The 14,339-nt window shown below is 47.8% G+C and overlaps 1 protein-coding gene across 1 annotated transcript in view; it reads right to left on the bottom strand.

Moving 5' to 3' along the window:
- LOC142577735 (neuroendocrine convertase 1-like) overlaps positions 1 to 13,476 on the bottom strand; it is a 31,885-nt gene extending 18,409 nt beyond the window's left edge. Inside the window, exons 1-4 of the mRNA XM_075687187.1 lie at positions 13,320 to 13,476; positions 5,211 to 5,315; positions 3,269 to 3,379; positions 3,080 to 3,188 (exon numbers count right to left, since the gene is read on the bottom strand). Of these exons, the coding sequence (XP_075543302.1) occupies positions 3,080 to 3,188; positions 3,269 to 3,379; positions 5,211 to 5,315; positions 13,320 to 13,472 (478 nt within the window). The 5' untranslated portion in view covers positions 13,473 to 13,476. The remainder of the gene's footprint in view (positions 1 to 3,079; positions 3,189 to 3,268; positions 3,380 to 5,210; positions 5,316 to 13,319) is intronic.
- Positions 13,477 to 14,339: the final 863 nt, after the last annotated feature.

Below are 14,339 nucleotides of genomic sequence, written 5' to 3'. Positions count from 1 at the left end.
TCTTTCTTTCTTTCTTTCTTTCTTTCTTTCTTTCTTTCTTCCTTCCTTTCTTTCTTTCTTTCTTTCTTTCTTTGCTTCTCTTTAAGCATGGCTCATCACAATAAATTTTGAGTTGAAACATACCTTAACTGAACAAAGTGCCTGTAATCCGTAAACTGCATGTCCACAGGTATTAGAACGACCGCTTCAGTTACTTCTATTGCCCTCCCTCAACCTTTTTGTCGTCTCCCACCCCAACCCCATTTCCAACTACATATGCAATGTTTTTGGGCGCCATGTCGCACATCACTAAGATAAAATACGTAATTTTCTTTACACAAGAGACTCACTTTAACGCGATTTAACGTCGTTGTGAAGTTAAGAGAACTATAGTCACAATAGGCAACCCTGCCAAGAAACCGACGCCCCTCGCCTTTGCGCTTCACTAAAAGAATTTGTGCTCACGGGCAAGGCAGGATTAACGTAACGATTATATTCCAGTGTTATTGCTTTTGCGGCTTCGCCACAGGTCCGCCTACGTCATCATCGGGTCCGGGCATATATATATATATATATATATATATATATATATATATATATATATATATATACACACATACTAGTATAGATCACTCTTTCGAAGCTCTATCTGCTCACAGTGTCAATGACGATACTCCAACGTCATGCATTTCCCCATTTTTTTTTTTTGTATCAAGGCCACCTTCTTGCAGACTGCCCAATATTGCCAGATCTATTCTTCAATTACATTATCCTCAATTTTATTAGCTTATATATAAATCGGTGGATACCTCGTCACGGATAGCTGGTGTGGGAGTTTCTGCATGGTGTCGCCACTGATCGGTCATTTCTGAACCCCTCCTATTTTGTAACGTTCCCACGCGCAATGTGGCTGTCCTGTTTGCATTTTCAAACACGTAATTTAATGGGTGAAGTTTGCTTGAAGGTGGCTAGTGGGGCTAGTTGATTTATGTTTATTACAGAAACGCATCGAAGCCGCAAGAGCGCAGATACAAAAAAAAAAAAAAAATTGAGCAAACACGAAACAGACAGAAGCGCTGTCCTGTCTGCTTCCTATTATCTCGCTTCTTAAAGCACTCGTTTCTCACTTTTGAGCCGTCGTTGGCGTCGCTGTCTGAAGCCTAGACCTTTTCACCGCGCCAATGTTGGATGTCTGTGCGAGTAAAAGGTGGTTCAATTGGTAAAAGCGTGCGCGATGCAGCGCGCACCTCTACCAATGAAAGAGGAGAGTTTGGTCACGTGAGGCAAAGCTCGGCCACTTCAACAACATCAGATGGTGTTGCCCTCCGCGCAACATGTGTGTGCGCGTGTGTGTGAGTGACTTTCAAAATTGAGAAGGAAGGGAAAAGTGCAGCGCCGTAACTGCCTCTCTTGGGAAGGCTCCTGAACAGTGCTGCACGAGGTGAAGGAGATATAGAGAAATAGAGAGACAGAAAAGGCGAGCGGTAATGCACGAAGGGAGGGCGGCAAGGCTCAGAGGCGTGCCCAACAATCGCCTGCTCCCAAGTGATCAAGCAGTGCCGTGAAAGCGCGCCCGATCACTGAGGAGTGTGGGGCGGGGAAGAGTAGTGCTTCTGTCGCACGGCAGTCCGAGGTGGCGGTAGGCGGCAATGAGCACGTCCTGTTCAGCAGTGTATTCGGGGCACCGTAGAGGATGTGCCCGAGCGTCTCCACATCAACACACCGTGCAACACGGGTGGCGGAACCCATCTATTGCGCCCGCAGCATCGTGGAGGTTCACGTATCGCTTTCCCCCCTTTCTTGAGTCGGTGGCGGCGCGGGCGTTTGCCGCCGTGTCGCGACACCGAAATGCCATGAAAAAAACAGGGCCTTCAGCCCTCACCCCCCCTCCCCTCCCAATTATTCAGCGAGCTCGAGATCGGGAATGAAAACGTGTAGCCCGAACCACAGCCAGCGCTCAAACATTCACGTTATACACTCGTAAACGTCGCGCGAGTTAGTTTCTTTCTTTTCTTTTTGTGCGTGTGCTCTTGCGCTTCAAGTTGTTTCTATAATTAGGCTTGCCTAAAGGGGAAGATAAAGATGAATATTAAGTAACGCTTCCGCAAGAGCGGAATGGTCACTCTTACCGGGAAACGGTAAGGCCTCGTAAGCCAGAAACGCCGTAAAAAACGAAAGTGTTCGACACCGCTCTCAAGTTTGCGCTCCATTTCACCGTGACGTCGTGCACTTATAGAGCTTCTTAGAACTTACCCTTCTCACAAACGACCGAGATGCTTCAAAATATTTCGCAATCCGTGACGTCACGCTGCCGTATCGGCACCACTTCGGTACGAAACGTTAAAAAAAGTAAGTGCTTTATGCAATCTCTCCAGGAATAAACTACCAGCTTACGCCAGATAAAGTTTTCAAATGTTACTTTACCCGTATGCACTGATTTATTGTTCTTTATTTAGTAAGGGTGAATATCTGGGCAAGCTAATTACGATTCGTATTGCTTACAGCTCAACAATGACCCGAAAACGAACAGAACGTGCGAACACTGCACTTTTCCCATGTCCTTCTCTTCTTGCATTCACGTTACTTTTCGCGGTTAGGTTAGTCTAAGCCTTGAACAAACGAGAGACAGAGAGAGAGAGAGAGAGAGAGAGATGAAAAGCAGTAAATTAATCAGAAACAAAAAGAGTCCGGTTTGCTACCCTGCAAGGCGGAAGTAGAAAATCTATTTAAAAATATAGTAAAGGAGAAAGATGAGCACGCTTCAAGAAATGTTCAGACCTTTTGTGGCTTATCTAGTCCCCAAACAATAATTATCATCTATATCTTGCGTGCCTTTTCATTTTTAACGCTGCCCGCCCGGTACTTCCGGGTCACTAACGGCGTGCGCGTTATGAGCGTGATATTACATTCTTTACAGGACAGTAGCGATGGACAAAGTTTTCAAGAAGTGAAAGCAAGATGGATAACGCTTACTCTTTAGGGACAAGAGAAGACCCAAATGGTGTAAACTTCTCTCTCTCTCTCTTTCTTCTTTTTTTTGAAGCGCAGTAAATCCTGAAACGTCTAACCAGCCAAAACATGCAGCAGAAGGGAGACTGACCATCGTCCATGACGGTGACCACGACGCCCCTTCCGGTGAAGCCCATGTCCCACACCTTGGTGACCCGATGGTCCAACTCGGGCAGCTCCGGCGACGAACGCGTGTCGTGCTGCGCGGGAGAACGCTCTCATTGTCATCGCCGAGCTGCAGCAGTGCGGCGCTGCATGTATACGCGCCGACCGCACTCACGATGTACCACTGGCGGCCCCACAGTGGGTCGTTGAAGCGCAGCGCCTCCCAGTCCGGCGGCAGGCCTCGCTTCTCGCGCGGCCGCACCATCTGCTGCTCGGCCCACACGACCTGCAGTCGTTCGTCCTGGTCATCGCTCCGTTCGCACACATCACCAAAGGTCGCTGCGAAGCTCTCTCGCAAGGAGGAACGTAAAAAGACTAACCGAACCGAGAGTTCCACGTGCAGAAGTCGTTTGGCGCTGTTTCAAAGCGAGCTCGACTAAGGGACCTGGAGGACAGTTATGACATATTATTTCTTACTTTTCATTCTTTTTTGCTTTAAATGAAATTCCTGGGCCTCGAAACCCTAAAAGAATACTGACAACTCTGAGAGCGCCTTAAATAATATGATATAGTAACCTTTTTATTTTTCAATCAATTTCGGTTTCGCTTGACTAGAGGTGTATGTATCGCGACGCCCCGACGCAGGAGGTGGTCGCGTGGGTACAGGATATCGCGAAATTTTGGCACTCGGTCGGGTTTGCTCGGTCGTCTGCTATGCTACTACATCGGGCCTACATTAAAGGTATCTGAGGCTCTGTTTCAAGGTTTGCGATTTTCGTTTCAGTCTTCATCACCTGGCACTCTCCTCTCCGATTCTTGCTCCCCAATCTAGACTGTCCCGAACCGAGACAATTGCTCTTTACCGACTCTGGTTTGGTGTACCTTTCACAAACTGTTTTGTTTGCCGCATCACAATTAGCGGCCGTGGTGCCTGTGACGAGTGCGGCAGCGAGGAAACCAGTGAACTCGTTTTTTTACGTCATTCTCGCTGCAGGACGCAGAGGAAACCATTCGCGACCGCGCTAGCACGTCTTGACGAAAGGCCGCTTTCGGAGCGTGCCACCCTGGAATTGAAGCCTTTACAGTTTTGGCACAAGAAGGTGACGAATCCACATAGAGCTTCCTACGTTCAAGTTACCTGCTTGTATACGTCTCAAACACTCTTGCGCTTTATTTTCTGTACGAACTTTCTTTTTCTCCACTTCTTTCGTCGTCTCTCTATCTGACATTACCCACCACCGAGTGTAGGGTTGCAAACAGATGCCTCTTTTATTCGGTTAATTTCCCTGCCTATATTATCTAATTTCTCTATCTCATTTCAGTAAAGGATAGGATTGGGGTTAAATGGAGTGAAACATTCCACAAAATCTTGTTGACCTCCTTGATGACGCATTTTTTATCAAGGGGATGGTGAAGTGCGTACGCGGTTTCGCCGAACATCTCAAGTATACCGCCACTGGTGCCACAGCTCGCCGTTTATGCATACCGTAGACTCGATAGCAGCACAATGCCCGACTTACAGGCGAAAAACGCTGAGCGGAGTTTAATTAAAGCGTGGAACAAAGCTCAAAAACTAGCATAAATGCTAACTTGAGGCTTTTAAGCAGACCTCCTTGGTATATTATACACTGAAAAAGCAGCAGAAGCTGCGGGTGGTTGGAAAAGTGCAAAACTGACTTCAAAAGCGCTCAACCGGTTTGGCATTACCCGAACAACTGTCGATTTGAGGGGATCTTCTAATGAAAAAAATACTCAGCAATTCCGTCATAAATCTCGCGACAGGACCACATGCTTCTTTGACTCTCTCTTTGAGTGAAGTGCCACGAACACACACACACACACACACACACACACACACACACACACACACACACACACACACACACGCACACACACACACACACACACACACACACACACACACACACACACACACACACACACACACACACACACACACACACACACACACACACACACACACACACACACACACACACACACACACACACACACACACACACACACACACACACACACACACACTCCCTGGCAACCTCCTCACCAAACAAACAAAACATTTGCGCTGTTCATGTAAAGTGCTGAAATGCCGATACCCTTGAGTCCTCAGTCAGCCGGCGCGTGAACATCCGTGCCGAGCGTTTGGAACGCTCAGGTTGGTCCGCCTTGCGCAGCAGGTACGTGTCCTTCAGGCCTCGAAGCTGCGTGCGCCATTCAGAGACAAAACAGGGTCATGCCCGTTAGTACACATTGTGCAGCGAATGAAACGATTGCGTACGGGCCTCTTGCTTACACACACACATACATTCTTGGCGAAGTGCCAAACAACGTGCGAGAGACATACGTACGCTCACACCATCCACGTGAAAATATCCATAATGGAACATTTCGGCCGAAATGGTTGTTTATTACGTGAGGAAATTAAAGATCGACGATCTGGATTTCTATTCTTGAATTTCGAGGCCGAACAGCTTCGTTGGTTAGTTATTATGACATGGCAGATTTCAAAATATTTTTAAATCCTTGAAAGGAGGCTGTTTGTGTTTAGAAAAATAAAGTTGTAAGAACTCCTGACAGTGAGTCTTTGGTTCCTATAGAATGCAATATAATCTTCTTTACGAATTACATGTTGACTAGTCACGAGCTGATAATGTCCATATGTGAATATGTCACCGGAAACTTCAATCCCTTCTTCCGTTTCTGCGTATTTTTCTGGCTTGCGGAGACTTCTCTCATAAATATAGTAAGACTATTCCAGTAGTTAAGGGAACGCTCGGCTTTCGCACCTCCTGACGTTTGGCTTCCCCAAAGTGAAGCCGAGTGTCAGGACGTGATGGTTCGTGATGAATGTGACACACGTGATGGTGAGAGTCGGCGTCGAATTTACGACGAGAAGTGACGGGATTGTTTCCGCGCTATTGCCACCTGACGCTGTGGATAACTCGGACGAAAACGCTAATTTGCTTCCTTCTCTCTCATTTCGGGAGGGCGTCGCGCATGGACTAACCGGGTGGGGGGGAATATTCTGGACATTTTCGAATTCACCCATATCACCGAATTCTACAGTGGCGGCGTTTTGGGCCAATTACAGAGGTCGTAGCAGCTCTCTGAGCCAATCAGAGCTTACAAGATGGCGGATTTGACAACATAGTATGTAGTACAAAATAGTATATGCCGGGATACAAACGGCTGCTCGTCGGCACGTTTTATGAGACTGTCCCTCGAAATACTTCCCGGTCTGCTTCAGAGCGAGGTGCCGGCTCGGCCGAGCACGATCGTTCGGACGCGTTTGCTATCGCGGGACCGTGCGCGTGAATGACGTATAGGGGGTCATTGTTGGGCATGGGCGAACGTATGGTCGGTGGTGGCTCGAACTACCTCAATTCCTCAGCGTGTTCCATCGAGGAACCATTTCTAGTGTTTATGTCGTCTAGCTTGCGTTCTTGTGTATAACGAGAAATGAAAGCGCTTTTTTTTTTTTACGTTTGCACTACTGCGTTGTCGTTTCCTTTGTTGGGAGCGCTTCAGAACTCGACAAAGTGTAATTTACCAATTACGCTGGACATCCTCTTCAAAGTTCTTTTAAGGAGACTTTGGCCGCATTTACTTACAGCGTTTGAGCAGCGCCGGCCTATTTGCGTCGCCCGACCACATTTCACCGCGCCGCAAAAGTGTTTGCGTCATCGCGGGATCGTCTGGCGCAGGGAGCTTGCAGCCTCGTCACTTCGTTGTTGAGGCCCCATCAATCTTGCCACGGAGTGCGTCGCGCGGATAATTCGATCCCGAACAACCGTCAGCGCGATAACCGTGCGTTGCTCTCGCGCCTGCATGAGGTAGAAGAAGGAAAGGGGGCGTGTACTTCAGGCCTACTCGAACAAACTTGTTTACTCGTTCTTAAGCATGCAGAGGCTTTGCTCTGTGCTAACTTATGTTCTTCTTTCTTTTTTTGGAATCGCTGACCTGTGAGCACGGACACCCTCCGTCGCTCGCGATCGCAACAGGTGCTGATGTGAAAAAGGAAGAAAAAAGAAAATCGCCAGCGTTGCGCCGCCATCTTTGCCAACAGCGGCATCGCCATAAATGAGAGTTCCAAGAAACGACTCGCTATTGTAAGTCCTGCAACTCGAGCTATGTGTGGCCGCTGGGCGAAGTTCTCGAGTGCGTTTTGTTCTGAATTTCGCTAACTGTAAATGTTTCTTATTGCATAAAGTGAAGGAGGGTTGACAGTTGTAGGCGAATACCGGTCACGTGCATGTTTGAATTGTCGCGTAGCTCTTGCTGAGCATTTATAATTAGGTATTTGTTTTTCTAGCCTTAAGGAAATGTCGATACTGTAACGTTGAAGACTATATATAGTCTTTCCGCCGGGCAGCAGGCCGATTGTTCGATTCCCAGGCCGACGCGAGTCTTTATTCTGAGCTCTTAAGTTTTTTTTTTTTTTTTTTACTGAGCAGGCTATATAATCTTTCATTGCTGCATCACGCTATGGTTAAGTGGGTCATAATCTTCCCGTTATCACTAAGATGTGCTTCCCAACGACTTATCCGGTGAGCTCTATAAATAGAACAGCGAAAAGGGAAACGTCGCGGCTGCTTTTGCGCTTCTTGGAGAAACTGGCCTGTAGAGATCGAATGTTGACGCGAGGGCAGCGCTTACGGACAGAGGCGTAAAGCGCCTACTAGCCGCTTGCCGGCACACATGAATGCGTTCTTACGGCTATGCACAAATTCGTCCGCCATGGGGCGCCGTGCACGCCCGTACCCACAAATGCCCGCGCAAAGACGCAAGCACCAAACTGCCGACGGGAGGTCTTTTCGCTGCCCCTACAGCTTTTCTATGACTCATTCCACAAAAAAAGAAAAAAGAAAACTCCGGCACGTAGATCCATAACAGGCCTCGTGCACGCCTTGAAGTCACTCTGCTAAGAGCCCGGGCCACGACCCACGACTCGTCGGTGGCCGTCGCGAGCAGCTGACGTGGATAGCCGCCTCTGACGTCGGCAGACTATAAGCTCCGCTTCTGAGCACGCGCCGCCAACTGACTTCTTAAGGGCACAGGCCGCATGCTGTTGATCGTTGCCGATTAACTGTACTTCGGAGAGCGCTACCCGAGACATACAATATAGCTGTTTTCACGGTTCCGTATATCCGCCGCGCGGTGACTCGGTGGCATGGTTTAGTTTGATTTGATTTGATTTGATTTATTGATTCTTGTGGCTGCCAACAGCCTTGCGGGCTCTGCGACAACTCACTGCGTCATGTATATCACTTTTATTTTTGCACCCATGGCAGGAGAACAATGCAAAAAGAAAGGACATTTCTCGAGTGAGCAATAGCACAGCGGACAAGCGATGACAGAGCTGACTATGAATAATACGATTACAAGATCACACAAGAATACATGCACGGTTTCATGTGAAGCCAGGGAAAAAATATCACTGTTCAGAAACATGGTGTCGTATGTCTCCTTCAGTCGTGACGTTGGGCATGGTAAACGAATGACAGGATGAAATGTACGTGTAGACTTAGCAGCTTTATCCCGGTGGTATGCGAAAGCGCAATTGGGACGTGGGCGGTGTGGCACAGTCAAGGTCACCTCGCACAACTTGGCGTAGAAATACCATGTCACCATCAAGCCGGCTTTCACCCAGAGTCACGAGATCTCCTGCTGCTGAGCATGAGGTCGTGGGTTCGACTCCCGGCAGCCTCAGCCGCATTCCGATGCATGAGATGGAATTAAAAAAAAACGAGAGCGAAAGGAAAGAAAAAAAAAACACTCTTGTACCGTGCGTTGGTTGCAAGCGAAAAAACAACAAATTCGTTAATCACATAGCCCTTTCAGAAAGGGTCGGCGTCTCGATATGGAGACGCAATTTGCTTTTGAATGTTCCGACTAGTGACGACACGAAAGAAAACATTGAACATAGTACTGAATGTAAACGTAGTCCTCTGGAAACTAGAACCTCACAAGTCACTTTATTACGAAGAGCGACACCAAACAAATGTAGGCGTACTACTAGCTTTGACGAGAAGTTAGGCGTATATTGCTCTGCGTCACTTCTTTTAATTAGTGTTCTTTCTTGTGTCAGTGCGACCTGCGTGTTTTTGTTTTTTTGTTCCTGGGCTTATGTTTCTTCTGTGTGTAACTTCCTTTTCTACCCCCTCTTTCCTCAAGAGCAGGGAGGCCTTGTCCCTCTCGGTGTAATTTACCACCCTGCTCCTCCCATGTTTCACTCTCTCGGTGTGTATGTGTGTTTTCATATCAAATAATAAGAATAATAATTCTTGTGTCAGAAGGCCCTTTAGTCAATAGTAACCACGCAGTGCATCTACTTGTAACAAATATTTGAGCTCGTTTCATGATACAGCGCATAATATATGGAAAGCCAGCATCTTGATCAATTCTTTTTTTGTATACTTATGACGACTGGTCTGGTGTAACTAACAATTCATATCAAAGGCCGAAATTCTTTTCTCCGAACTTGGCGCCGTTCTCGTTCACCGTAAATGCAGAGGCCTTAAGAGCACTCAGTCAAAAGTAGTGCGTGGAGGGGATCACTTAACTTAATTTTACCCTTTCATGAAAAAAGTAGCGCGCCTACTGCTGAGTATAGTTGCGAGCGGTGCATGAGAGTTCACGTTGCTCCGCTCTGGGGATTTTAAACATAAACTTAAGGAAGCCGTTCGCGTCGTGGTACTTCATATTTTTCGAACATATATATAAGCGCGGTTTCTTGGACGATATTCCTGATGCCATCAGTGACCCTATACGTGATGAAGAATACTTTCTCTCGCCGGTGCCAAAATGAAGAGAGACGGTCTCTTCGTTCTTTGTTTCTTCAGACGAACGGCAGATAGCGTCAGTTACGAGCATATGTCACCCGCAAAACGGTAGCGGTTCGGGCTGTGCTTGGTATGTCACAAATGAGACTTGCAGATACCAGAATATAATTTCGCATTGCTGCGTTCCTCTATCGTTTTATGAAGGCACACCAGTGCTGTCTCACTCGCACGTCGAATATTAACCTGGGCCGAACGGTTATGTCCCCCTCTCCTGTCCAGCATCGCGTCAACTGAAAGAAAAATAAAAGCGCTGGTTATATTACCGCACTTTGTCAACCATCACAAACGTTTATTTGCACATGTGGACATAGTGTTTCGCACAAACGAAAGATTGCCGCGCGAAATTTGATCGTCTTCACAGAAGGAATCGGGGGAAAACAGAGTGGCGCGATATCTCCGAGATCTTCAGCTCGTCGTTATTGTTCGGCGAATCGGTCTCTTGCTTTAGTTTTATCTCAATCCATCTGCGAGCCGCTCGCCTAGAACATTGTGTTCGTCGACCAATCTAAACAGGATTACGACGCTTCGTACGATACAGCGATGCGGGACGAACAATGCTTGGTCCGACGAAGACAGAGGCGCGCGGCACTGTTTGCTGTGTACACCGCCGGAGGCCCCCGGGCTAAGCCTCTTCCTCTTGTGCAGCAGTGAACTATACTGCACTCTTGTCTGAGCGAATCTGAGTAGGAACGCAAAGAGTATGGAATGCGTTGCGAAAGCGAGGTTATATAATCGGCCTCGCCGTAGTTACTTTCACAGTGAGAACCATCGCTGATCGACTGGCGGTGGGTTCGATCACCGAACGCGGCAGCAATCGAACCTGTAGTGACTGAATGTAAAAACAAGAAGCCCTGTGCAGGTGTAAGTGAAATAACTGAAACAAAAGAAAAATTAGGCGCACGTTAAAGGGGGCCACAATCATAAGTCAGAGACGTCCTATATGCGTCTCTCATACCTTCAGTGTTACTTTGTGAAGTTAAACCTCGCGAATCAAGAAGATCACGCGGAAACAGAGAGTATATGACGTCAGTAAATGAAGGAGCACGAATGATGGACCTAATCAAAGCCTCGAGCCACGTGACTGGAAGTTTGGGACGCAAGGGCTAAACTATCGGGAGCGGATGGGGCAGAATGCGCGAGTGGGTATATGCACTGTTCATCAGCGCTTTGTTGTCATCTCGCGTACAGTTACAAAAATGTTTTGCCGCACGCGAAAGTGTCCTCGAAAGTGCATATATTAAACTCGAGGACGTGGCACCGGCAGACACACTGGCTTGGCAGCGGAGTGGCGGGATCCACGTATCTGAAACCGATATATCCCCCGTTTCTTTTTGGAACGGTGCCTGCTTAGCTTTCGCAGCGCTCTACGCTTTCTTCTGTGCATCTAGATCTGCATACTCTAATGGGTCTGCCTTCGTTCCTTTCTTTGCATATATCACCGCCATCTTATCTCGTCTACCATAAGGCAGACAATGGTAATATGGAGAGTGACAATGATTATGCAGAGACCTGAGGGTAGAAATAAATGAAGCGAAATGAGAAGCGGCTGTCTTCGGACTGCCGGAGAGCCTTTGGCTGCGTCCTTATGGTTGCCCAAAATTATCTTCTTAAACTTGTCCACTGTATTGTGCGAACAACTGCTAATTTTAGAAGTCATTAAAACGAGTTTGTCTGTGGAAAACGGGTTTGTTTGTCTTTGGCTGAAACTTGACTCATTGTGACGAAAGTGCGTGAACATAATTTTGAAAACTCTGCGCGCTATAACACGATGTATCACGCCTTTGAGTGGTCAGCGCGTTTATTCAAGAGCTGTTTAACAGACTTTGAGAGCAGAGCTAACGCATGCTGCTCTGCCAGCTTAAACTAGGCAACCAAAAGTAAATTGCTTCTTGTGTGCAACTCAGACGATAACAGTGGCTCACTAACCACTTTCTCGGAACAAATTCAACGCACAGCCACCCGAACAACAGCGACCATAACTTTGTTTATTGTCACAGAAAATGAGTAAAGTGTCCTGCACAAGAGCAGCAACAAACACGGGTGTCATATATTTTGATATTATTGGCCATCTTTGGCGACGTCAGAAATATAAAAGTCAGGGACGCAACTTTAGAAGTAATTTGGTCGAGTACGGGCGAATTCCAGGACTGAGACGTTCAAACGAAAGCTAGAGAAAGACGGGCTATCAGAATTTCGCGTCCTGTATGTGATTCTTGTTCTGGTCTTGCGTCTTGTTAGCACGTATGTAAAAACGTTAGGTTGTTCAGTAAACGTTGCGACATCTCTCCCATCTCTAAACTGAGCCGAATAGCACCCCATCTGGACAGGTGGGTGCCAAACTGTGTAGCTTATAGCTGTGAGAGACGGTGTATAGTCAAAGGCTGCCTGCTAATTTCTGCTGTATGTGGTTCTTCACGATCCACTGATGGGTATTTGAAATGGCTGCGTCAAAATTTCCGCGTATAGGGTTGCTGTTGCATCCCGCAGCCATTAAACGTGACGGCTGCGGCCGGCATAACGGCGACTGTGACTGAGATGCAGGGCGCTATAGTTAGCCATCGCGGCCGGGTTATGTTCAGAACAAACTCGCCATAGATGCGGACGTGATGTGTCTATGGCGATTAGTTGTCTGTCGCTCGTGGAACTCGATTGAATGAATGAGTGACTGCCTGTACTCGCACCTTGGAGGCAAATCTGTGGGAGTGTTGTATAACACACAGGCGAAAGGCAGGGACCGCTGGGCCCGTATTCACAATAGTCGCTTACGTAAGAGCGAATTCTAGCCAATCCGGATGCAGGGCATGTTATTGGCAAAGACGGCCAGCCAATGGCAAATAGCACTTACGGTGAAAGTCTTTGTGAATTGGCCCTTTGATTCACAGAGTATTCGTTGGTGATTGGTTGGCGCCTTTGTTCCAGGTGCCAGGTTTGTCCGGCTGCCGTTGCAACGGGTTGATTTCGCCCACCGACTGCTTTCTGAATCAAGGCTGATCATTAGCGCAAAGGATTTAATTTAACGCGAGAAACTGTGCATGGTAGAGTATTTAGCATATGAGTGCTCTTACACAGACGACACGAATTACCCAATGCCCAAAGACGAGTCTGGCGTTTTTTTTTTTTTTAATATTGAGACACATGGTGACAAGCGCAACCGGGCAGGACACGGGGAGTACAAACGGTGTCGCAGTTCTGGAAGCCAACTAGCCTATCTTTCAGTCAACACGGGCTTTGCCCTCGCCCGCGAGTTGGTGATTGACTGTCTCTTGGTGGCGGCGCAGTGATGACGTAACGCATCCTGGTACGGCGTCTCCACCAAGCACTCCGCCGAAATAAAGCACTCCCGATGACCAGAGCGGCACTCACCGGTCCGACGTTCTCGTAGCCCAGTTCGTACGCCAGCTGGTCAGCCACCTGGTGTCCCCCACGAATGCGCACAGCCCAGGCGTTGAGGTAGTGGGCCTGCGTGGCCACAAGCAGGTGCGTCGCTGCCACCAGGAGTTGCAGTGCTGCTCGCATGCCTGTCGCCGGTGTTGTGTCGCACGAGTGCGGCGGCGGTGGCGGCGGCCGCTTCTTTTTCAAGGGAGGCGGGCTCGCCGCGCGCCGCCTCCGCTTCTCCTCGGCGCCGCCTACGGAGCTCCTATTCGCCTCACGCCACGCTGCTTCTCTTATCGCACGGGAGCTTACAGAACTGATTCCCTTCCCCTTACCCCCATTTGAATCTCATTCTTCCATTGTTCAAGGTCAGTACGCGAAAACCTTGCACTGCTGGAGTGTGGAATATATACCATGAATTGCTTGGCGTCTGTGGGAATGGCAGACTCATTTACGAACAAAAAAATAGCGTTGTAGTATATAGTTATGGCTGAACTGTCCTAGCACTACTTAGCAAGAAAAATTAAAGGCGTTAAGATGTGGGCCTCGGAGTCAATTAAAAATAGGATGTCTATCTTCCCTGTCTACATCTAAAACCAAAGATGAGTCATTCAGAACCAACGAGTCGTTAACTTCCCCAACACGTGGGAAATCGTGTAGGAAGCAAAGTGCTTGATTTCTAAAAAATCAAAGTTAATTCACGCTTTTGTTGCAGTTCCGTCGTCGATGCGTGCCAGCTGCCGTTTGTAAAGTTATCTCCGGGACAGATTAGATCGGAATAACAAGTTGAAATTATGGCTTGGGGTCTCTTTGGGGGAGCGGGTATGGGGAAGTAAATAGCTAACTACGACTGATTATGGAAGGTTCACACGCGTAGTTGCATAGAGTTACACACGATGCTAATTTGTGCTACCGTAAAATCCAGTTTTGCCAGCGAAGACATTCCTGCGGCTGCTCGCGTATTCTGAACCTTCGTCGTACGTACTTCAGTCAATTGTAAAGATTCTTTTT

Source organism: Dermacentor variabilis, chromosome 4, assembly GCF_050947875.1.
Source record: "Dermacentor variabilis isolate Ectoservices chromosome 4, ASM5094787v1, whole genome shotgun sequence".
Taxonomy (NCBI): domain Eukaryota; kingdom Metazoa; phylum Arthropoda; class Arachnida; order Ixodida; family Ixodidae; genus Dermacentor; species Dermacentor variabilis.
This window is presented reverse-complemented; position numbering and strand designations above follow the sequence as displayed.